This window comes from Phymastichus coffea, unplaced genomic scaffold (genome assembly GCF_024137745.1).
Source record: "Phymastichus coffea isolate CEN01 unplaced genomic scaffold, Cenicafe_Pcof_1.1 PCOF00052, whole genome shotgun sequence".
Classification (NCBI taxonomy): Eukaryota; Metazoa; Arthropoda; class Insecta; order Hymenoptera; family Eulophidae; genus Phymastichus; species Phymastichus coffea.
The window spans coordinates 327,626-352,097 of record NW_026706863.1 but is presented as its reverse complement, the minus strand read 5'-3'; the positions used below and the strand labels follow the sequence as shown (position 1 = coordinate 352,097).

Below are 24,472 nucleotides of genomic sequence, written 5' to 3'. Positions count from 1 at the left end.
ATTATTGTAACCTTAAATTATCGAGTTTTTAAGAATCATCTTAAATGACGATTTTCCCATTGCTTACGGATCAGTCAGATTGCTTCTTTGAATAAAATACACAGCAAGATTTTATTACAATAATTTTTTCATTTTTAATTTTTTAAGTTTTTTTAAAATCTATATGAAATCCATTATTTACTTTTACAGTCTTTTATTTTTTTTCTTAGTCAAAAAAGTAAATAGAACAATGAAAATAGGAGGTGTATTACGTATGAAAACATCAAAGAAAACTCATTTTGTAAGAGATAATACATCATGTATTTTTATATTAATAGGTTTTAAGTTCAAACTTGTGACTTCAAAGTATTTCCATCGTCAATACAAGTCATACATGTACAGATAATCGCCAGTATACACAATCAGTTTGTTTCTTTTAAACGCTTATCTCACATAAGTTTTCTGTGAACGGAAAAAAACTTGAAGAAGAAGAGTAGAAACAATCAAAAACGTGCGCAAAGAAAATAATACATCATTTTTTTAAATATAGGAGATACTTTTTTTCAATTTTTTTTTAAATTCAAGTGCAAATTTCATAGTTTTAACAAACTTTATAAGTACGTCATTAAGTATATAATGTACAATTTTCTTCAAGAAAAAGAGAAAAATGACAAATATATCACGCAGCTAAACATCTTCATCTAAAATATATATAATATATAGATTTATCATAGCTTATCTGCTCGATTTTTTCTCATTTAAAAAATCGAACACCTGGCCTTTATTTGGCATAATTGCAGAGTTAAGTCACGGAAAAAAACGAAAATCAATTTTTTTGTGACTTCATATCAATAATTTGAACTATACATACACAATAAATACTTATACACTTCTAGACAATGAATTATTTTTTTATTATCATTTATTGTTGATTAAATGCGAAAATTCTTATGTTTTTTGTTGTTTTATATTGCTATAAGTTTGCCATTCTCATGTCTATAAAAAGGAGGAAGTACACTTGTTCTAAGTGAAACATTTACAATTTTTTTTTTCGAAAATGAATTAGGTAACATTCTCACTCTAGATATTAATTTTTTTAATAGCTACATAAGTAATCATACGAAAAATGCTTTTGACTTACTGTTACAATATTGTAGAATAAAAATAATGAATTCACTTTATACAAAAATTCTTATACTTGTCGCTATTCTCTTGTTATCCAAATAAGTCTTACAACATTCATACTACAATTTCAAGAAAAAAAAAATTTATAACAAAACTAATTTTTCAGAGAAAAAAACAAAAACAACTGCAATTGCCTAAAGAATGTCATTTTTTCTTTTAAATTATATATCTTTCAAAAGATGACTTGTCATTACACATTTTAATCTATAGTCGACATTTCGTATACTCGTTTTAAACGTAAAGCATCGAAAGCCGCACGAAAAAAAATAAACAACGCTATATGAAAAAAAAACAGATTTACATCCATTTTTTATCTTGCTAAAGCACGAATTCCGCATCTTGCGGCATACCGATGCAAATCAACAAAAAAAAAATATCGCGCGCAAGTTTCGTTTAATTATATAATAAATAAAGAAACTTAGGAAAATAAGTTCATTTTCACGCTATCTATACACAATTAGTCTAAGATTCTTTAATTTATGGCGAAACGTCAATTCGTTGTTCATACTCGGAAATTGATTTGAAAGAAAGAAAAAAAATTAATTAGTATTAAATATATAATAATTAATGAATATAAATGACAATGATATACAATTAATAAAAGTGTCAGGCATTCGATTGCCTGTCTTTGGTTATGGACCGACGCTCATCGTCACCTCGTCGTCATCGTCGACCTACATGTTAATAAGGCCCCATGGGCTGCCTCTTGTTTATTTGTATTTTTTACTTACATAACTAATAAATCTTACGGCGCTGCTTATATCGCAGAAAAACAGCTCTACTTGTATATATAATTACAGCTTAAGTACTAGGAGCACATAATGTCTTGTATTTTTAAGTGTGTGCCTGACGAGAGAGAACAAAAAGTTGCATGCTATTTACACACTCACATTAAAAAAGGAAAAAGAGATAGATAAATAGAGGGGGGGGGAGTAAGAAAAAGAAAGAAAAAATAAGAAAGAAGAAAGAAGAAAGAAGAAAGAAGATAGAAGAAGATAAAAGAAAGAAAACAGAAGACAGAAGAAATAAGAATGAAGAATGAAGAATGAAGAGAGAAGAGACTCACTCTACTCGCGAGATATGGAGTAGGTATACCAGCACTTCTGTCTTGTCAGCCGAGCGACAATAACAAAAATCGCTCGCCCAACAAGCAGCACGTGCACCAAGTTATAGCAGCTACTTAAAGAGTGCGCCAGAGAGATATATAAGTACTATAATCATCACTAATCGAAAAGAAAAACGAATAGAAAAAAATTATCGCGAACCCTCTTAACGGCAAATGTACAATGCGCGGTTCTCTTCAGTCATGATTGCCTTTGATACCAATGAGCTTTGCCGCATCGTCGATCGACGATTGTAATGCTCTATCAATGATACTTTTATCCCTGATACCCAACAGGTTCGAGATCAAATCCGTGTTGTCCGTATTATCGTTGGCATCCACGTGTATCGGTGACATACCAGCCGACAATTTACCCAAATTGAACCTCATCGCTAGACTAGGCGCTGCGTCACCAGTCGCAACACTGGCAACTTGTGGAAGCGATGCACGATCCTGTAGTGGTGCTTGTGGCGCTGCTTGCTGCTGTGACATCAATGTCGGCGGTGTGTTGTTATCTTCGTCGCCGCTTGTACCAACGTACATACTAGAATCCGCACAGCCGTGTTTCTTACGATGACGCAGCATACTATGCTTCAGGGTGAAGCGACGACGACACACGTCACATGAGAATGGGCGCTCTCCTGTGTGAGTGCGCATGTGACGACGTAGATCTTCCGCCGACCAGAAGCGACGCATGCAGAACGCGCACACGACCTGCAAAAAATTCATTTCACTGTTATCAGACGACGATTGTTCATGTGTTTGCTAGAGGGATTATGTTTGTTTGCCGAGAGGGTGAGAGAGAGCGAGAGAAAGAGAAAGAGAGCGAGAGAGAGAGAGAGATTAGACAAATGAAACATTTTGTGTGTTTACTTTTCCTTTTCAAAGCTTTCGGCAAATATTTAATGAAACTCATAAAAGAAAAGTTACAATTGCCAATAAAACATTCTAAAAGAATCAAAGACATTTACCTTTCTGTTGCTGTAATCCGGAAATCTGCCGCGTCTCTCTTCGCCATCGCTGGGTTGAGGTTGTGGTGGTGGTGGTGCAGGTGGCATCTGCTCTTCTAAACTGTCAATGTCCATGTCCAAAGCACCTTTGGCAACGAGCATCTCATAAGACTGCTCATGATTGTCCTTGATGTGCTCGAGGCAATCTTGTCTCTCTGCAAAACCACTGTCGCAAAGATGACACTTGAACGGCTGCGACTCAGAATTGTTATTTGGTGCGTTGATTGGATTTGCCGACAGGGGCGATTCTGATATCGGTGACGTTCTGCGTGACCTACATGCAGCATCATTAGACGATGTCTTGGAAATATCCATGGGCGTCGATTCAGATACACCGGATGATTGACTCTCGTAGCCACTCTGATCATGATTACTTTTGGTTTCTTGATCGTGATGCGTCGATGGACTGCAGTCTTGTTGCGGACATTCGTCTTGTGCTGGGCTTAGTTGGGGTTCGCTTGATGCAGGCGATTCGGGTCGGGACTTGCTAATGACGACGTATTGGCCGTGCTTCGTCGAGCGGTGCTTCTTGAGGTTGCTCTTCGTTGAGAAAGTTGAGCTTGGACACTGGTTGCACTTGTATGGCCTTTCCGGCACGTTTCTGATCGTAAATTGGTTATTACTGTTATTCTGCTGCTGCTGTTGTTCTTGTTGTTTTTGTTGTAACTCGTGCTGTAACCGTTGATGTTGCTCTTGTTGCTGTACCTCTAGATGTTGCTGTACAGGGATGATGCTCACTGGTGGTGGTGGAGGCGGTGGTTCTTGGATTTCCGGCGACGATGTGCTCCTTGTTCTCCTAATATTGTTGATTTTGTTCTTGTGTTTTCTTAGCAGATGACGATCACAGTTACTCTTAGTGGTGAACAGTAACGAACAATGCATACATTGATAAGGCTTCTGTCCGGTGTGCGTGAGGATGTGTCTTCTTAGCGACGACGTCCAAGGGAATGGTCTCTCGCAGTAAGGGCAGATCACACGATTTGGTGCCATCGAATAAGCCGACTTCTTCTTCTTTTTCTTCTTCATTTTCTTCTTTTTCTTCGAGGTCGTCGACGAGTGTCCTGAATTACCAGAATTCACAGAGTCACTTTTTTCATCGCTACCAGATTGATTGCAGTCACTCGTCGAGGCGACAAGGCCTTCCTCATCGCTCATGTAGCGTGGATGAAATTGCGAGTAATTCTGACTCGCATTGTCGACAATCTCGGATACACTTGCTAAATCTTCACCCATCAGATGTTCGTCCTTGAAGTCTGGACATATTTCCATCTTCACTGGCTCTTCATCTTCCTTATTAAAACAGTCCAACTGTTCTTTCTTCACCTCATCTTTGACCGCCTCATCGTTAACAGCCTTGGACTCGATGTTAGCCTCTAATTTGCCTCTCAACAAACTCAACGTTCTCTCCGACGGCTCCTTAGCCTCGGCAGCAACATGCTTTTCCTCATCGATAACCAAGTCCTCGTCCGACTCGTTATTATCCTCAACCTTGTTACCTTTCAACTGTTGCGCCAAGATAGCGTACTTCACTTGATCCGAGATTGCGTGCTTGCCGTAATCTTGACTTAGATTCTGGCCTGTTGGTAACAAACTAGAGTATGACTGTTGGTTTTGATTCCAATGATGTACTAACGTTGGTGGATTCGCTGGTGGTCGGCCTCTCGTCGAATGTCCACCTCTTGGTCTTTGGGACCAATGTTGTGGATGTTGTTGCTTCACGTGTCTCTCCATATTACTTCTTAGAGTAAATCTCGCAGTACAGAATTCGCAAGTGAACGGCCTTTCAGTTCTGTACCTCCGTTGCTTTTGCTTCGGAATCAAGACACCATTCTTAATAACCATCTTGACCGAGGAATTCTGCGAGACTGGTTGTTTCTCGCTTGGACTTTTGCTTGGCAATTTGCTCAGCGGCGTAAAATCGCTTTGCTCGGGATTCCTCACCGGTGGCTGTGGGTAAGTCGGATAGCCAGGTTCGACTAAACTACCACCGCTGGTTTGTAATCCACGCACGAGCTCTTTTTGCAAGCGATCTTGTTTGATGAAATCTTGGCCGAATAGATGAGGTCCAAAAAGATATGGCTGCAACGGTAGACTGAAGTTTCTATAAAGCATGTGTGCTTGCGAAGCGTAGTAACTTTCTAGCGAACTTGGCTGTTGTGCATTAGCCTTGAGTAACGCTTGCGTGAGAAGCAGTTGATTGGTCGCGCTGTAGAAGTCTTTCGGCTGCTGTTCGGTGGTCGTCTTGGCTGCTGCGGCTGCAGCCGCGGCTGCTGCTTTCTTACTGAGATCCAGGACGTCCATCGACAAATCCAACGGAGCATCTTCACCATTTATATTAGAAATCTCGGATTTCTTTGGTTCATCATCTTCATCGTTAATCTTGGGTTCATCGACCAACTTCACGCTGCATCCATCCGATGATCTTGAGTCGGCTTCTTCATCCATCGGTTTCTCGTCAAGTCTACTGCCATAAGTTAATTCCAAAGGTTGTATCGGTCGTGGAAACATACTCTCACCAATCGGATGCAGTGCCGGTATATTACTCTGCGTTCGCAATTTAGCCTCGTCCTTGATGCGGATTTCGCCGTAAGCCGGTGGATCATCATGGTAAACCAAACTCTTTCGCGCATCCGAAGACGTAGAACTTCTCTCGAGGCTGCCGTCATTCGTCGAATCTTCACTCGGATGATAAATGAGTACACTCTTGATCTCCTCCCTCGACAATTTACCATGGCGATTTCTCACATGTCTCTCGCAGTTAGCCTTGGTAGTGAAGGCATAATTACAAAGCGAGCACTCATAAGGACGATCGCCGTTGTGCGATCTGAGATGCCTCTGCAATGTGGCCTTATCCATACTGCTGTAGGGGCACATGTTGCATGGATACGGCATACCAGGCCTCACGTCCATGTGCTGACGATTGTGTCCTTTGAGCGCACGCAAATTGGGGAATACAGCTGAACACAATCGACATGGGAATTCACCCTTTAACTTCATCTTGCGGAATTCGGCGGCGAAGGCGTCTTGCGCTTCCTCCTCGTGTGCGTACTCCGACGAAGGCGTACCCGAAGATCCCGACGAGCCGAACGTCTGTTGCTTGATCTTGCAGTTGTCCGGTGTGCTGGCATCCGACCGCGAAAAGCTTTGTAAAATCGGCCCCGACGTCACCGAGATGATACTCTGAATGTCGGCCAGATCTTTGCCCTCTTTAGCCTCGACCATCGCGGCTTTGTTTTGCAAATCCAAGCCGGCGAAGAAGTCGTCGCGGGAAGAATGATCGCGGCGCTCGGTCAATGGCAATTGTCCGCAGTCGATCTCGTGCGCGTCCAATGCCGAGCGACACGGGAAGCCACGCAGGCACTTGGAACATTGGTACCTCGTTGTCTCGCCACTGACCGGTCGGTGAATCGATTGCTCGCAGACGGCACGCGCGATGGCCGGGAATTTGCCCGACGAAAAGTCGATGAAGGTCAGGTCGTTGAAGCCCACCACGGAATTGTTTCGCTGACTTTTCGCATGATTGCGCTCCACGTGCGCCTCCAGCTGCGCGTCCGTGGCGAAGTCGCGTTTGCCGCAAACGTTGCAACTGAGATTCGTCGTCGCTTCGATTTCCGTTCGTGAATTGTTCAGCAGCACTTTGTGCCTCCTCGAGCCGTCGCTGTCGTCGGGATGTTTCCTCTTCAGTTCCGGCGATGTTCTCTTGGCAATTTCGTTGTTATTGTACTCGGCTTTCATCGGTCTTTCGGAATCGCTGCTCGCTTCGGAGTCGGTGCAACTTGTCGGACCACCGTGCGCCGTGCGTAGGTGTCGGTTCATGTTGCCGTTGGTGGTGAAAGCCATGTCGCAGTATTTGCACTTGAATGGTCGTTCGCCCGAGTGCACGAGTATGTGGCGATCGAGGGACGACGCGGAGGACAGAACTTTGTGGCAGACGCCGCACGAATAGGATTCGTCCTCGTCGGTTGTCGCCGCGTTGCTGCTGCTACTCGTCGCGCTGTTGTGGCCACGCAAGTGCGTCGTCAACTCGCGAGTACTACCGAAGATCGCTGGACAAGCCGGACAAGTATGCTGCTGCTGCTGCTGAGGTGGTTGCTTGTCCAGGCTGACCTTGAACGAGTAAGGATACTGTGAACAAATGGGCAAAAGGAGAGGGAGAAAGACGTGCGTTAGTGCTCTGAAATTCGGTGCTGTAAAAATATTTTCTATACGCAATGCAGTGTATAACTAAGTAATAGCTTACAAAACGTTCGTTAGCGCAATGTGACTTTCGATTTTTATTTTTTTTATTTTCAAAATTTACTATTAATCAATTTAATTATACATAATATGATAACTTCACACTATTCTTTCTGGACACTTATGTATTTTCATGTTGAGCGTTTCGGTGGAAACCTACTCAGTATGCAGTGTAAAGGACGATTGGACGTATACAAGTAAAATAAAATTAAGAGAATGAAATGTTGACAAAAAGTAGCGAACATTCTGTTTATAAACGTGAATTGATGAAAACTCTGTAACCGAGATGATAATTGTTGCAAAACATCGCACAAATCACTCGATCGATAACATCGGAGATTGAAAAGAAAATTATCTCTCGCGTTATAATCACAACAGAAAGCTTTACACACAACGCTTCCACGAATGTGAATACGACTCTCTTCGAGATGTCGCGCGATTGAATTTCCAAGAAATATTGCTTTTGCCTTTCAATCTCGATCTCCTGTCGTCGTTTAACAACAGCAGCAACAACACAAAGAAAAAATAAGGAAAATACAGCCAGCATAACGACAATTATCATCTTGCGAAGGTCTTTCGTACGTATGACGCAGAAGACTGAGAGAACCTACCAGTGGCGACGATGATGCAACATCCGCTCGACTCTCGTCGGGACCAGTCGTCTCGGCCGTCACTGCAAGCAAGCAAACGAATAAACGGGTTAGGTCTCTTCGAATCGCGCTCGTGTGGGTGAGCTTTTACAGGTTTATATCCCACGCTTGGAACCGCAGAGCCAGAGCCAGAGCCAGAGCCAGAGCCAGAGGTAGAGGTAGAGGTAGAGGCAGAGACAGAGAGAGAGAGAGAGAGAGAGAGAGAAGCAGCATCCGAGCCGGATGTTGCGGCTACCGGCTGCTGCTCCTCTCGCGCGCGTGAGACTCGAGTTCCTCTCGCATCGCGCCCTCGAGAGCGACAAGTCGGAGGCAGATTTTTCACGCGCGAACTTGACCCATATTCCCGAAAACGAACAACGAACATCCACGTTTGTTGCTCCTGCGGCGGAGGGACGCGCGTGCGCACTGACCTCGCGGCTTTCGCGTGCACGCGAGAGAGAGAGAGAACCGCAGCGCACTCGCGGCGGTTCACGGCCGATTCCGCCGCGCCAGCGATAAGCGGCAGACGACGATCGATCGAGCCAACCAGCCTTCCGGGAAACTACGGCGCGTAGCCGCGTCGCACCGCGCAGATTCCATTGTCCGCGAGATGTGCTGTGTCGTGAGCTCAATTCCGCTGACCGACGCGCACCATATTCGAGTTCGCGGAAGGGCTTCGGCATTGTTATTTTCAAGAGAGCTCGTCGATATTCCACGGTGAGACGTCGGACAAAGCTGTTTTCCTTTTTCGTTCGCAGGACGGTAAGGGCTCACGGCCTTTTCCTGCGGCGATAGCCACGTTGGAACACATTAACCATATTCGTGTATTATCGTTCGAGCGAACGAGCCTTCAATAGCAACGAAATACACAGACGAAACCTGAGCCGCGCGTCTTTCTCTTTCATTGACGTGCCAACGATCTTCGGAAGAAAGGAAAAAAAAAAGCAAAAGCGAGGGTGGAATAACCCCATCGAAATTTGGGATACTCCAGCCGCGCCCTATTATCGATCGCTTCCTCCTGCCGCGCACACGCGCGCGTTCTCTCCCCGTACGCGCAAAACTCCTGCACACACGAGAATCGCAATTGAGCCATCGCATGATTACACATTATTATTCCTCGATGGCCTGCAACCTCTCATTTTTAATCGAGCGCAGCCGCGGTTTTTGCGGTCGCTGTGGGTTTTTCAGTTTGTTTGCTCTTCTGCCGGGCAGCAAGTTTTCCCGCGCCAGATGGCGGCAGGGAGGAAAGAAGGAGGGGAAGGCTGAGATTACGATAATGGACACTCGATGAAGTTATCGCGGCCGTGCGGTCGCCGCGCCAAACTACCGTCGTCGTTGTTTGTCGCGCGTCGAACGCCCCAGGGTGGCGAGCGAAAGAAGGCGGGATGCTGCGTAGGATGAAAGAGCGGGGGCGTAACCCCGACGTCGCCGCGATTGGTCGGCCGAGAGAACGATCTCCCTGCCCCCACCATCCAATCAGCTTCCGATGCGCGCACGCGCTCGACGCTCTTCCTACTCTCTCGGCAAGCTCGGCGAGCGCGCGATGGGATTTCAATATGTTCGTGAGCAAAATTGTTCGTGTGAGTTTTTCAGGGAAAAGCGAATTTCCGCTCGAAATCGTTACTTTCATTCGCTCGCAATGCGATCCACCCAAAAAAAACACCGGATCATCATACGCTCGAACGAAATCGCCATTTAATCATTCCCTGCATTTCCAAGCCAACGAGAGAAAGAGTGAACGAAGTCTCATACACGTAAGGCAAAGCCGTCATTACGTTTCCAAAAAAAAAATCGTAATTACAACCGAGACAGCGAGCAAACGAGCGAGCGCAAGAGGGGAAGGCAGTCGGACGCACAAGCTGTGTATGGACTTTGGTTGCCGTTGGCAACGCGCTAAGAACAATCAGCTACGCCTGCTCTCCCCTTTTCTTCGAGCGGAAACACCACCCGCACGCCGCGCTTTCGGACGCAGCGCCGGGAGTAAGATGGCGCGTGTTAGTGTGTTTCCAGAACTCCGTAACCCTGACAACCTTGGACTTTCCCACCCCGTGTGCGTAGATGTGACGAACGTGATAGTGGTGAGAAGTTTGGCAGAATGGTGTGTCGATCGCGGCTTATTGCTCTTTCTAGATGACAGATGAAGGAACGGAAATTCACCGGATTCATCGAGACTTCAAGAGAATATCGAATCTGACAAAGTTGTTCGAGGTTTGATGTCGCTGGCGCTCTTGGGCATCGTTCAACTTGACATTGATTCGTGGGAGAACAACAAGGCAATTCATTAAAGAGCAGCTTACATAGCACTGACCTATTTACTTTTTATTTCAGTGCAGTCTGTACAGCCTCATGACATGGTATGCATGTGCAAATCTGAAAATACAATTTGTTCATTTGCTGATCCGTACTCCAAACTGTCGCTCTTGCAGTTCCGAAAAACAATCAATCGACACCCGTCTATATATCTTTCCCTCTTCATCATCACCTTAGAATAAATGCCAATTACAAAATGTCCTTTAAAACAAAAAGAACAGGAAAAAAGCCAAACTCATTAAAAGTAAGAGTAACATATATACGTGTGTGTGTGTGTGTGTGTGTGTGTGTGTATATGCAAGGCTCTACATAACTCTCACGCTTAGCAATCGAATGAAAAGTTGCAGTCTCTAGAGCTTTTTTCTTTTTTCCAAGAGACAGATAGACAAGACGAAAAGATATAGCGGAAAGGTCAGAGCATTTGCGCGTCGCTTATACTCGGCGAGGGAGAGGGGGTGGCAAGAAGAGAGCATAATGCATACGACAGGGTTACGTGGCCCAACCGCGCGACTCCGCATAAGGGATAAAAAAGAAGCTTGGACGATGACGACGAGCATTTATAAGTGCAGAAACGGTGGCGGCGCATATCGAGGTCGCGATGCGTGTGCTGTCGCGCTATTTTGTAGGTCGCGCTGTGAACTCACGAAAATTCGCGAAAACGCTTGTACGTCGCTTGTGCCAGGTAAGAAGTCGCGCGAGCACAGGTGTAAGCGGCGAGATAATCATCATCGTCGCATCATTTTGAGAGAATCTCCGCGCCAGTGATACGTGTTTGTAAACAGGCGCGTGTCTCGCGCGGAGCGAGAAGGACCGGTAGCGACGGCAGACAGGATTTCTCGGAAGACACTATTAAGGCCAGCTTCTCACTCGCACTTGATATCTGGTTTTGGGCGCGCGTGTCGCGAACGAGTTTCGCATGATGAGACACCTGACATCTCGACCGCAATGCAAATCTCCGCAAGGCGTGCGACATAAATCATTCATCTCAAAAGAGAGAGAAAGAGAGAGAGTAAACGAAGCACAGCTTCGTCGTGTTCCCAATACTTTCGGGGCGCGGCGAAGGGAGAGAGGATAAAAGACGTGGGTGGGGCTCGAGAAAGAGAGACGTTGCGAGAAGGGATGATGATGCACGCGAGAGACGTGAGGGTGGCTTTTTGGTAGTGTGCTACAATATTGCCACGCCCTTGCTAGATTTCTTCCGTTTCTATTTCCAAGGAAAAAGATATATTGTTTCACGTTTCGAAAAATGAAAGGAATGCACATCTGTTTGTAATGCTCAAGAAGGTCAGATGCTGTTTAAAAATCCGAGAGAAGCGCGCGACGGACGAGAAAAAAAAACAAAGTGCGGTTGAAATAAAAGCGAATCAAAGTCCATCTTTCCCTCTCTTTCTCTCTCGTGCGGCGAAAAATTTGATATTCGCGATTATCACGCTCGCGGCGAAAACATGGATACATAGACCACGGCTGCCGCATCACCACAGAGTATGAGTTGTTTTGAGAAGAGCTTATTTTTAATGCACGGAATCTGACTGTCGACACAGTCATCTCGCTCGCGACATTGAAAAATCGAGCAACGTATTGTCCTCGCACGAACGATGATGAAGGCGCATTTCCTCTCGTTGCATAAATATTGTAAGTTTGTCTCACGTGACAATCGAAAGATAAGAGATGCTGTTGTTTATCGTTATTTTGCTCACCTTTGGCGATAGAAAAGTCCATGCCGAGAGCTGCTGCTGTTGGCAGCGGCGTGTACTGCTTAAAAGCTAATCGACTCATTCAGCTTCTTCGTGTCGGTCGCGCACATCACGCAATAAATCACACAATTTTTCCTCTTTCTTGCAGTGGATCACACACTCGGATCGCCGCGAACTTGAACGTTGTAGCTGTGCAACCAAAACGGACTGGTATGTGTATATGTATGTGTCCGAATGCGGAAAAAATGGTGTAGATGGTATATGTGTACGCACACCTCGGCGACGCCGCTGCGACTGCTGGCAACAGCTAGAGAGAGGAGTGACTAGCGCTCTGTGCTGTGCTCGGTTCAGATCAACTCTCCCACCGCCAGCGGCCACCGCACGCGCCTGGCCTGACTCTCTTTTTCTCTCTCCCCCTCCCCTTCCTCACTCACTCTCTCTCTCTCTCTCTCTCTCCCTGTTCTGCTCTGCTCCGCGCTCTCCCTTACCTTTCCTTCCCGCTCTTCGGGCTTCCTCATCTGCTCTCTCTGCTCTCGCGTTCGCCCCACGACTACGAGAGGTGGAAGAGTGGGGACGCAGACGGACGCGACGGAGCTTTCTTCCCCTCTTCTCTTTCTCTCTCTCTCTCTCTCTCTCTCTCTCTCTCTCTCTCTCTCTCTCTCTCTCTCTCTCTCTCTCTCTCTCTCTCTCTCCACGGCGGCGGCATATAGAACTCAGGTGCAACCGGGGACGCTGCGGCTGCATCGATTTTTTTGGACGATCGCCGCTGCGCTCGTGCGCTTACGTGTGTCTGCCCATCCGTGTGTTACTGCGGGTGGGAGAGATGCGATGATCTCTCGGCAAGAAAAATAATCGCGTTAGACGATGCTTTCGTTGAAATTTGTTGTTCGAGAAGCGTTTATTGCTGCGCAGCTCTGCTGCTTTTATCTCCACACTCGAGACATTGATAAGCTTGGAAAAAGAATTATGCACACACACACGGAGATTAAAAAACCGCCGTGGATTGCGTTTTTTTTCTTCTCTAAAAAGCAATGTCGTCGTCGAGAAATGGTCCAGTCACGTACACGCAAGATTTCTCGGTAAAAAACATCTTTTCACGTGAAACCCTTTCAAAGATGCGCGACACACATGGCTTCTCTCTCTCTCTCTCTCTCTCTCTCTCTCTCTCTCTCTCTCATTCGGCTCGGAAAGTATACGTGACTTCTGTTACTTATTCTCTTATGCCTATAGTCTCCTTTCGGATGCATGCATTCTCTTTTCACTTGAATTTCAATGATTACGCTCGATTACGCAGGAGACATTTGAGGCTTTTTTGTGCGATAAGTTCTCTCACGCTTTTTCATGATAAGTTCTCTCTCACTCTCTCTCTCTCTCTCTCTCGTTAATTTTCAGTGAGATTTTCACTGTCTACCGCGTATACCCGTCTGCCAAAGTGGACTTTACCCGCATTGACGTCACCGGTGTAGCTGGGCCGTTGGCGCGTTTCTCTCTGGCGCATGATGAGTAAATAAGATCGCTGTGTACTTTTATAAATTTGGAGGGCTCGTTGTTTCACGCATTAATTTATTTGGAGGCGTGATAAACAATATGCGAAGCCTGTCGAGAATGAGAGAACGTTGGTTTCTCACGACGAACATTTCTACCTGTAAAACGTCGATGAACTTTCTACAAAAGGTAAATCGATATCCATCTTACTGCCACCAAAAGTGCCCTCCGATATCAACGTACAATCAAGCGGCTCGCGTACCTTTCCCGAAGCCCAAAATCAACGCGAGGATCGAAGCCTGCGCGCGCGCCCGCGTCAATCTGCGTCGCACTAAAGTATGAAAATCGCGGCGATTCTCGGAAGGGGATCCCACTACTCCGGGCCGCGCGCACTCGCATCTGAATGTCCGATCTGTCGGGCGGCGCGTACCGTAGCGAGGCGCGTCGGGCCATCGGTCCACTTTCGTCGGCCGGCCATTAAGCTCGCCGTATCACTTGGAGGGTTGACTCCTCGACGGTTACGCGCGAGCGCGCGCTTCCCTTGACCTGCGCGGCGATCGGCCGCCGAGCGAGCGCGCCCAGCTGCAGCGACTTCTCTCGCGCCGGCAAAAAACCGAGCGCCTAAGTAGGCTCCGCTATCTCTCGCGCTTTCTCGCCTCGAGCGCACAATGCCGGCGCGCGCCGATGACGACGTGCTTTCTTTCGGCACTATAACGAATTTCGCGCTGGACCTTTTGCCGTTGCCGTGCGCGCGCCGATGAGTTTTGCCGCCAAAATGAGTCCGCGACTTACGGCATTCGGACGTTCGTGCGCGTGCGTAACTCCATTGTTCGCCGATCAAGCATGCCAAATAACCTAATTGTACGCGTCCTTTTTTACGAGTCTATCGTTATTACGACGACCATCGGCTTGCTGACCCGCACGCGCGCGGCCCTTTCTCGTTTCACATTTGTCGGATCGTTCACTATTGAAAACGAACAAGAGAAAATGAAAAAATTCAACTTTAAAACTTTCGCAATCGCGCACACAGTCATACCGCAGTAGCAGCTTGTCCCGTCCAATCAAGCAACAGCCCGGCAGATAATCGTCAACATTCGAGAGCAGTCAGAGTAGCGATAATCCCCACTGACGTCGCTTGAAAGAGGAGGAGATGCGCACTTTGCCGCCGACGCCAGCAGCAGGCGATCGATAAACTGAGACTCGCCGAGTGGCGAAGGACGCGGATAGGCCAAGGTCTCTGCAATACACACGTACGCATGTGTGGCGCATTTGCCTGTTTTTTTTCCTTATTGCTTTCGCGACGCGATGCTGCACGCCAGCCGAGGGCGACTTTCACCGGGAGACAATTATCGTCGCATTTATTGGTCCAGGCGCTCACGAATTGTCTGCCAAACCCATTGGAACAGCGATCGGTTGGGCGACCATTGCATCTATTCAGACGATGCGTCCTTCGTATTGTCGGCTATGCTGATTTGCTGATTATGGAATGCATTAGTGGTAATAGATTTAGTTTGGCGGCTAATGGCGTGTCTCGTTGTTTCACTTAATGATGGCAATGCGCCATTCCGAAGAATAATTTTTTTTATAACAGAAGCCTGTTTTTATGTTCTCGAGAATAAAAAATAAATAAAAAGAAACAAAAATTCTTAGTTAAACAACCGAACTTCTCGCCTGAAGAAAAATGTTCTTCAGCCACGAAAGTTTTTTTCGCTAAACCGTTTATTTGAAAACAGTAACGGCAATTTCGCTTGCTTCACGAGTAGCCAAAAAAAAAACAAAAGAAAACTAAAACTTTATTTTTCGCAGCTACAGCAGTCAAAGAATGGGAAAGGTCAAAATGTTTAGCAAGTCAAAATCGAAACAACAGACAAGGAAAGAGCTCGACAACGATGCCCGGCAGTCAGGTGGTCCATTTATCAGCTTCACATCTAACCATCTGACCCCTCGAAAAGTTAAGCACCGCGCCAATAATCGCATTATACGTTTGCGGGCCGCGTTCGCATGTGCGGATGCGCGCCCTTTTGTAGCAAATGACCTGCCGACCGCGTGCGCGCTGTCCCTTCAGGTAGATTTCGGTCGGAAGGGGTGCGAATTTGGGCGGAATACACTGCACGCGGAAGGGCCGTTGTGCAACTGGACAATGGACGAGATATATAAAATGTGAGTGATGACGGCGAAAGAGCTGACATGGGGACGGTGTCTCGGATTTTTACGTTTTACACGGGAGATTTAAATACAATTTTTTCTGCTGTGCAATGGTTTTTCATGGTAGATTCGAGAAGGGGTAACTTCCTATGAACTGTTGTTAGGATTCGGCATCATTAGATGTTTTAAACGTGAAATATATATTTTACATTGATTAAATAAATTTTCAATGTTTCAATGAAGGCGAAATATATAAATGAATAAAAATGATTGGAATTATTGCAGACCATCCGATCAACTGTCATATATAATCATTTGGAAGACCAAGTTAAATTACCAAGTTGAATATTCAACCGAACTATATGACGAAACGATCCTACCAAGTTTTTTTTTCTCATTTAACGACTGGACGATTTTTCATCCGGAAGTATCAACTTTACACCAGCGACGTTTAAAAATACGAAAATATATTAAAGAGAAAAAAAATAATGATCATCGGGCACATAATAAGCATTCCCAAAGAAGCGAAGGTCCGCGCGCGCACAGGTATACGCGAAGCATATGAGGCGGAAGCGCGCGGCGCGCCCGCTCAAATAATACGAGAAAAGGGGTGGCTGCACGCGGCGTTATATGGCCATTGTCCTTTCCTCGTCGGGGGGCTCCGAAATGTGTTTATCGTGGACCGCCGGACGTTTCTCCGCTCTTTTCTCCGGCGGGTCAACGGGCGATATGGTCGAGGAGAAAGTTTCGGTTGTAGAGAGGCCGAACGATTGTCATTTTAATTAGAATGGGGTGCGAGACGGAGAACAAGACGAAGAATAAGAAGAAGCTCTCTTTCGAGCGATAGTTACATTTGGATCTGCGCGAATCGCGATTCTTTTCAGAGGTGAATCGACATCGAGCAGGGACGAGGATTTTGCGAAATCGCACGCCCCATCGAGGATGACTCACCGGTCGGCACGCTCACGACGACGAAAGGAAGCAATTTTCCAAAACATCCGAAGCTTCGTCCGCGCGCAATTACCAGAGAGAAGGTTGTAAGCTAATTACCGTCAACCGAGATACGCAAGCCTCACATGTGTCGGCACCGAGCGAGAGAGAGAGAGAGAGAGCGGACAGACTTAATTGCCTCCTAACGAGCATCTAAGCTGCTACAGACGGTGCTTAAGATGCGCGCGCTCGAGTCTCTCGTTTGGCGTGTATTACGGACTTTAGTATTTGGGAAACACGAGTCATTGGGAGCGATAACAATCGGGGTACACCATCTGGATTAGGCAGACTCGCCAACGTTGAGTTTCACTTCATCGCTGATGAAAGAGAAAACTCGTCTTCGGGGCTGACCTCTGACGTTTATACCTGACTTCTCGCTCCTTAGCAGATGTTGGCCGAGGTAGGCCTAGACGAGTTACTTCGTACTGCAATTAGCACGTTGATAATTCGGCGCTGATTATAGAAAAGTTTACGAGAAGACGAGCGGACAACGTTTAAAATATCATTGATCGCAGATTCAATAATTTGATTAATTTTTACATTGGTAGGTGGACATTAAATTCGTTTCCTTGCAGCTCGAAAAAGATGGTCGAATTGATAAAGATCGCATCAAGTTTGTTCTCACTGATGCCAATGAAGTTCGAGCTTCGAATCCGATAAAAGTTCACGTTAGATTTATTTCACAATTATTGTAAATACGTTAAGTTGAATGATTTGCAAAATCTCCGCACGACAGTCATAAATCATGAAAACCGGTGAGTCGCGATTGAAATGGGCCACAATCGAAGACGCGTCAGACGAAAAACTGTAGATGAACGCTCGATCAAACTCTCAGGTACGACGTTCTCTCGGTCTCGAGTCGTCAATTATCATCGCTCCTCTCACAGAAAGCACACGAACGAAACGCACGGTGATCCACGCACAAGATGCGGGTCTTTGCGTAAGAGGTGGGCAAACAAGAGATCAGTTCGATATTATCGACTCTGAACATTCGTAAAACTTTATCGCGGCTGCTAACGCAGAGAGAAAAAAAATCTTCTGTTATTTACACGCGCGTGTGTGATGTGCGGTGGAATCCGGATCGGAGGTCGTGCTTTTTTTTCCTCTCCTCGGCTCAGTCATTTTTAAAGTAAATACGGCCGGGAGAGGTGATATCGACGCCTAGATTTCAGATGACATTCTTTGTGGTACTGTGACGAAATGACATTTTTTTTGTGGGTAATCTCTTTTTTAAAAGCAATATCCGAGATATGATCTAACGACCTATATTGTTTCATAACGACGCGCGATCGGTCAAAACTATTGGAGGGCACAATTTACGATTCGAAATGTCGCTCGACCGTCGGAGAACTTTAAAGTCGGTCGCGCGTGAGAAGCCGTCGGGGGAAGTCGGAGTAGAGCTGGACCCGAAACCTCGGACCACGGAGCCGTCGCGCACACGGCCGCGCGGCGGCTTATCGGAAGCAGGCGTACGCGGCTCACCGGATATGGACCAAGTCACTGGCCAAACATAGGCGAGGAGCGAAGAAGGACAGAGGATGAGGCGAAGAGAGGAGACGCCGCGAGAGCACACGCGCGAGATTCTAATCGCCGCTCGGCTTTATCTCTCGCGCGCGCTGTCACGGGCGCGACGCTCGCGCACTTTTATTGACACGGGCGTCTCGCGTCCTCGCTGCTCCCCGCGATCGCTTCGGTTTGCCCGGCCCGATGACGAGGGTTGATGTCGGCAAACAAGCGCGCTCGAGTCTCGCTTTCGAGTCCCAGCCGTTGGCGCTCCGAGTGTCGCGATCGTCACCGGCGACGCACGAGAAGCTGTCGGCTGACAAACCAGTTCCGTCCTCCGCGAATCGGCGCAAGCGAGCGTCCGCGATAAGTCCACGCGGCGTATCGTATCGCCGACCCATTTGGAGCGTATTCGAAAAAGAGAGACACCAGACAGAAGACGTCCCGCGCGCTCGAGTGCCGCCGTACGGGGCTGGCATTTTAAACGAGCTCGCGCGCGCGCAAGCGAGCGAAATCTAGGTTATCCGTAGCGGCGGCGGCGGCGGCGGCGGCGGCGGTGGCCTGTGTAGGGAGGCGCGCGCGTATCGCGAGATAGCCTCGACGAACGCCAGAAGGGAAACATGGCACAGGTGAGAGTTTTGGCATTGGCGACACGTGTCTGGAAAATCCCGGCGCACTTTTTCAGACCGAAGACCGTTTTTACGGCTCGCGACAGGTGGATACTGCCAAAGTGGCTTTTCTCGAAAGCGGAGCACAGACGTGGACGGTATCTCGTATGAACATGGCCGGTTGACGCTTGGAAAACGCATTGCAATTGTTTTGCAAGAACAACAGAAGAAACTCGGTAGATCGTATTTATTGCACGATGTGCGGGTATACGCGTATTTGCCGTGCGAGCTGTTAATTCATCCGAATCGAAACCTGCTAAAATCGCAAACGATCATTCCGACGACTTCACAGTGGTAAATATGTACAGACAGCTTTTCCTTTTCTACTTCCCCGAATAGCTGACTTGTTGCTGATAACAGCTCTCGCCTCCGTTATTCCGTGAAAATTAAAAATTGTCGCAGGCAAGAAATTTCTTCTTCGACGAGCCGCAAAACGAATTCGCGGGAAATCCGATCGATCGCGATCGGCCGAGCGCGCGGAAAAGAACGAAGAAAATTAGCGTAGCACGTGTGCTTCCGGTGGACGATGGGCCGCCGCCCGGAAACACCTAAACGAAACAATTTGCAGCGCGGGGCAGCGCGGGGCAGCGCGCGGCAGCGCGCGGCAGCGCGCGGCAGCGCGCCCCTTTCTTCCCCTTTGGCAGCTCATTGCCAAACTCGTTTTGTAAAGTCAAGCGCGACAAGTTCGCGGCGCGCGAGGCGGCGCGTCGCGCGTAAGAGCCTCGGGCTTCCGTGCCCCTCGTCTCTCGGCGCTAATTCGTCGTCCACGTGGAAAACTGCTCGCCGCTTCTCTCCCAACCGTCCGAGAAACTTTGTTTTCTTTTTTACGAATGGCAATGCGTAGCCCCCCCTCGATAGCCGTCGGCAAGCTTTCCGATAACGAGATGAAAGTTTGGCGCGCGCGCGTACGCGCGAGGTCCTAACGAGCAGTTAATTGTTTTTTCGCTAGCTTTAACGATGCCCAGTCACCCTCTCTTCTTTCGAGTGCAATCGATGCCGCCGAGTCTCATGTCCGACCGCGTCCTTCCGCATACATCAACGGCGCGCCAGATCGATCCTATCCGCGCGTTATCTTCATTGTTATCTCGCCGAGCCTCGCGACTCGAGTGTAACGATCCGAGCTCGGCTGGCGGACGGAACGTCTCCAACGCCGTACAGAAATACTTTAGTCCGACCGCGCAATCATCCGCGAGAAGAGAAAGAACTGGTGGCAGTTGCTACCGTCGTCTCTCGGTAGCAACTGCCACCACCATTGTATCCTCGTCAGCGGGTTTCCCGAGGACTGCCGGCTGTCGTCGCGTCGTCGCGGGTTAACGACACGGCGGCCCGGGGCAGGGGGCGGAGGGGTGGCTTCTTATAATTCTCAGTTTCGGCGAGGGACGGGCGGATGCCAGAGTGTCTATGCGCGTATCGATCGTCGATTGTCGCGGACAGAGGACTACGTTGATTGGGCGGGTGGAACGATTACCGGTTCGGTTCGCGTCCGAGGGGTTACGAGATATCTCTATTGCGTCGGCTCATTCTCCTGCAACAGCCTGACATCGTCGGCTTGCGTCCAACGACCGCACCGTACGCACACGTGCACCTTGCATGCGATCGCACCTTGCGCCTTCACGTGAGAATAGAAAAGGTTCTGGACCATAATTTTCCACCTGTTTTCCAGCGCTGTATTCGTCTGCATCCGCTCTCCTCGGCACGCGGCTCATTCGTAGTCTCGTCGCGTCGCGCCGGAGATGAAAAGGGAGAGAGACAGGTTGCTGCTACACGAAGGGCATAGAATATACCAAGTTGGATCTTGGCTCTATAGAGGTTATTGTCCTCTGCTCGCTTTAACGTCTCGAGACTGTGTTAGACGAACGAATTTGCATTGCCGAAGGTCAACAATATCTTGGATCGCGTGAGATGTTTAATTGGAAACTCCTAGTATTATACGAGTGATACGCTTCGTTAAACGCGCAAATATAGGATGTTGACTAATGATACGCAGCGAGACGTGTACTGATATGTATATTGAATTTTTAAAGAGATCAATTAACATGCAATCGTGTGGTTTTCGGAGAAATTACTTTGTAAACATTTTAAATAAACGCGCCGTTTGTGGGAATGATTGTTTTTTGTTTTTTTGAGGCAATTTCACGGTCACTTTGATTAATTTGTCCAGTCGCCTAACTATTATGGTTTCTAAAATTGGGCAAACTGTCGAGTTTATTTGACACATCAATCGACTGATCGATAAAACGTTATTTCTACGATATCTTTTTACATAGTTTCTAGCGAGAATTTGACCCTGAATCATTTTGTCTTCCCGTGTTATCGAATTTTCACGCTCAATTATTTTCCCGCGACGCGCTATCGCACATCCGTAGGCAGGTCGTTGCCGTAAGAAGAAAAATAAGTAATCGTCATAGTTTCAAAATCAGCAAAGTGACTCATCGCAGAGCTCGCAACCGAACCTAAGCTTGAAAAGCGTCATCTCTCGACAATCCATCGTTATCAGCTCTTTTTTTATTTCAGCTCCGTCTCACACGCGACGAGAAGAGGAGAGGAGGCTGCTGCATCGCGCACACGTAGCAGCGTCGTGGGAGCGCCAGGTAGCTTGACTTCCGGCCGACCCATTGTGGAATGACGAGAGAGCTCATCCGCGCGTGTGTCCCTCCGTCATTGTTACATACGCGCAGATACGAGAATGTTGTGCTCGCTGCTCTCCTTCTGCCTTTTCTTTTTTTTTTTTTTTTGCTCTCCTCCACGGATGATGATAATGATGATGACGGGGCTGTCGGTTGATGGGAAACGTATATGTATACATGTGGGAAACCCCATCTATTTGTTAGAGTCGCGAAGAAATCGCAAACGAATTCGATCGACGAATGGTTTAGTTTTGTAATATACCGCGAGAGAAGAACGTAAAATCTGCGAAATGCAATTTTGCGTTCGCGAGCTGGAACATCCCACCTAATATTCGCATAATACGCAATGCGCACACGGTGCGTAACAAGTCAAATGGTCAGAGCAACCGTCTACAGACGTTGTGCCGACACAATGTGAAACAATCATCTTAAAAAAAGTAGATGGAAAAGAGGCATCTTCTCTTTTGTGCATCTCTCTCTCTTTCTCTCTCTCTCTCTGTCTGATGAGAACGCACACCATCGCATTACGCATGCACCTCCATCCTCCGGCGGTGGGCAACAGCATATGTCGCTTTCTTTCGCTTCTTCCTGTGTGCGCGCGCGCGCCTCTCTCTCTCTCTCTCTCTCTCTCTCTCTCTCTCTCTCTCTCGTGTAGCAGTGAGGCTTCGCTCGTAGACGCTCGCCGAATCTCAGCATCCGCGTGACATCGATTCCGCCAGCGGAGAAGACTTACACTTCTGGTAAGCGAATCTTGCGCATCGTAAGCGTGCGGGAATCGATTCTTCCGGCCTTCCGGGATGAACGAGAGTCATTTGCCTTGCGAGCTGACTTTGCCGTAGGATCGCACGGGATGGTTTTCTGGGGGTATTTGGCGATCGGAGAAAGGCAATCGTACCGTCGAGTGTTATTCGACGCATCACCGCCACGAGACTAACGTAAGCAATGCACGAGAAAGACGATGTGACAGCGTGCAGTTCGAGGCGTTAGTGCTCGCGCGATAACGGCCCCCCGCTCCCCCTCCCATAAATTATAGACACTGTCTTTCGGTCTCTCGAGGGAAGCAGAACAAAAGAAAACTAACAGCCTTTCGTGCGCAACGACTCTACCGTCCAGATAAACGCAGCGCCTTTGTAATTCGAGAGACGTTACGAGCGCGCGCGGCAACGCATCCACCTGACTTTTCCTCGGAAGGCGGATCTGTATTTTCCCCCCCTCGCTTCGCTCGGCACTCGTGGCGAGAAGTTACGGCGGCCGTGAACTGGCGCAGCAGCAGCAGCAGCAGCGGTGGCGGCAGCGGCGGCAGCATGCAACCTGCGCATCCTGGCACCACCTGCTTCCTCCGCTCCTCTGGCAGTTTCTTTTCTTTCTCTGCGCGCACGCTGCCTGCCTCGCGCAGCACCACCGCTGTGCCTTTCCGCGTCTCGCCTCTCCCATGGCTTCTTGGCTGGCTGCAAGCTTGGCTCGCTCGCCACTGGATTTTCCACGATCGCGAGCGTCGACGGCTCGCGAGTAACGAGGGACTATCTCGGCGTTTAACGCAGGGGGCCAGCCGCCAGGCGATAGACAGATCGGCATTTCAAGCCAAAATCCACGCGACGATCAAACCACAGCGGCGCCAGCCTAGAACGTTGACCAGTCCGATGAGATAGGTCGTCATTACTAAGAACCGTCGACGTTACAGTAACGCGCTGTATTAGATGATGACATCTTTGGATCGAAGTCAAATTGAAACTACCTATCGCTACAATACGAAGCGGCCGAACGATAACCAATCTACGTTATACGTCCAATTCCAAGTCTTTGGCAGTGATCAAGCCGATAACTTCGAACATTATCTTGACAGGAAATAAAATTGAGTATCGCGAGATTATTGAAAAACTATACCCAGGTACTATCGAGAATTTCGTTCGTTCTCATGATCACGTCAACTTGTATATCTCGAGCTCGTGACACGTGCGGAGCAGCCGCTAACAATTGTTGAAAATGCTCCAACATTCGTGAAATTTCGTCGAAGCGAATAGATTTATCGAGAAACCCGCCACTACTCGGATCCAACAATTCAACCGCGCAAAATTATCGCGAGCGCTTCTCCGTTCCATGGTCGTCTTCATCCAGGCCACGCCAGCTTCTCCCGATACGTTTCTTTCGCAAAATGTCAATCTTATCTTTTCCCCTTTCCCCGCGCCTTCGCCACCAGACAATGCGCGGTCTAAAAATGAAACTGCCAACGACGCGTATACGCGCGATTTCACAAAAAGAAGGCGAGAGAGAGAGCAATGCGCCGAAACGAGAATCAAATCTCATTTTTCGCCTGCGCATACGATGATTACGCGGCAAAATACGTATCGAACGTCGAGAGCAAGCAGGAATCCATCAGGTGTTGGTGATCCGCACGTGTCGCAATGAAAAAAGTGTTGACACTCGTTCTCTCTCCCACCTTAACCTTTTTTCTTTTTCTTTCTTTTTCTTTTGTTTTTCCTTTTTTTTTTTTCTTTTTGATAAAATTCGCCGACACCGACGAGATGATAAACGAACAGCTTTTTTTTTATCGCGGGGGTTATTAGTGCGCGAGTTATTGATAAGCGATAACGATCTCGAGCGAGCACGTTCGCCTTGGAAAACGGTGTAATGTATTCACGGATTCGTAAAAGCACGATCGTCACTTCTCGATTCATCGCATTTTCCGAGAGCACTGATTGCGAATCACGCGATCGTCGTATGCGCGCGCGTATACATATAGGTCGCGGGGGCTCCGATGACTCAAGCCGCGCGCGACGCGTCGGCGAACGGAAGGATGATTCGACCGTGGACGCGAGCGCGATCGAAACGAGCGGCGACACGGGGATGCTGGGCGCGCGGGAGCAGAGGAGCCGCGGGCCGAGACTCGCAGCTGTATCGCTACGGGTGCG

At 47.7% G+C, this 24,472-nt stretch overlaps 1 protein-coding gene across 2 annotated transcripts; it reads right to left on the bottom strand.

Annotated features, from left to right (window-relative positions):
• Nucleotides 1-297: 297 nt before the first annotated feature.
• LOC131665516 (ras-responsive element-binding protein 1-like) lies at nucleotides 298-12,473 on the bottom strand. 2 transcript variants are annotated; one of them, XM_058937433.1, is made up of 4 exons: nucleotides 12,149-12,473; nucleotides 8,124-8,185; nucleotides 3,238-7,401; nucleotides 298-2,980 (listed from the first exon to the last, which is right to left on the bottom strand). In XM_058937433.1, exons 1-4 carry the CDS (start codon nucleotides 12,225-12,227, stop codon nucleotides 2,465-2,467), a joined length of 4,821 nt encoding a protein of 1,606 aa, XP_058793416.1. In that variant the 5' UTR covers nucleotides 12,228-12,473; the 3' UTR covers nucleotides 298-2,464. The 2 variants fall into 2 exon arrangements, with proteins under 2 accessions (XP_058793416.1, XP_058793417.1); XM_058937434.1 differs by having other exon boundaries at nucleotides 3,238-7,383.
• Nucleotides 12,474-24,472: the final 11,999 nt, after the last annotated feature.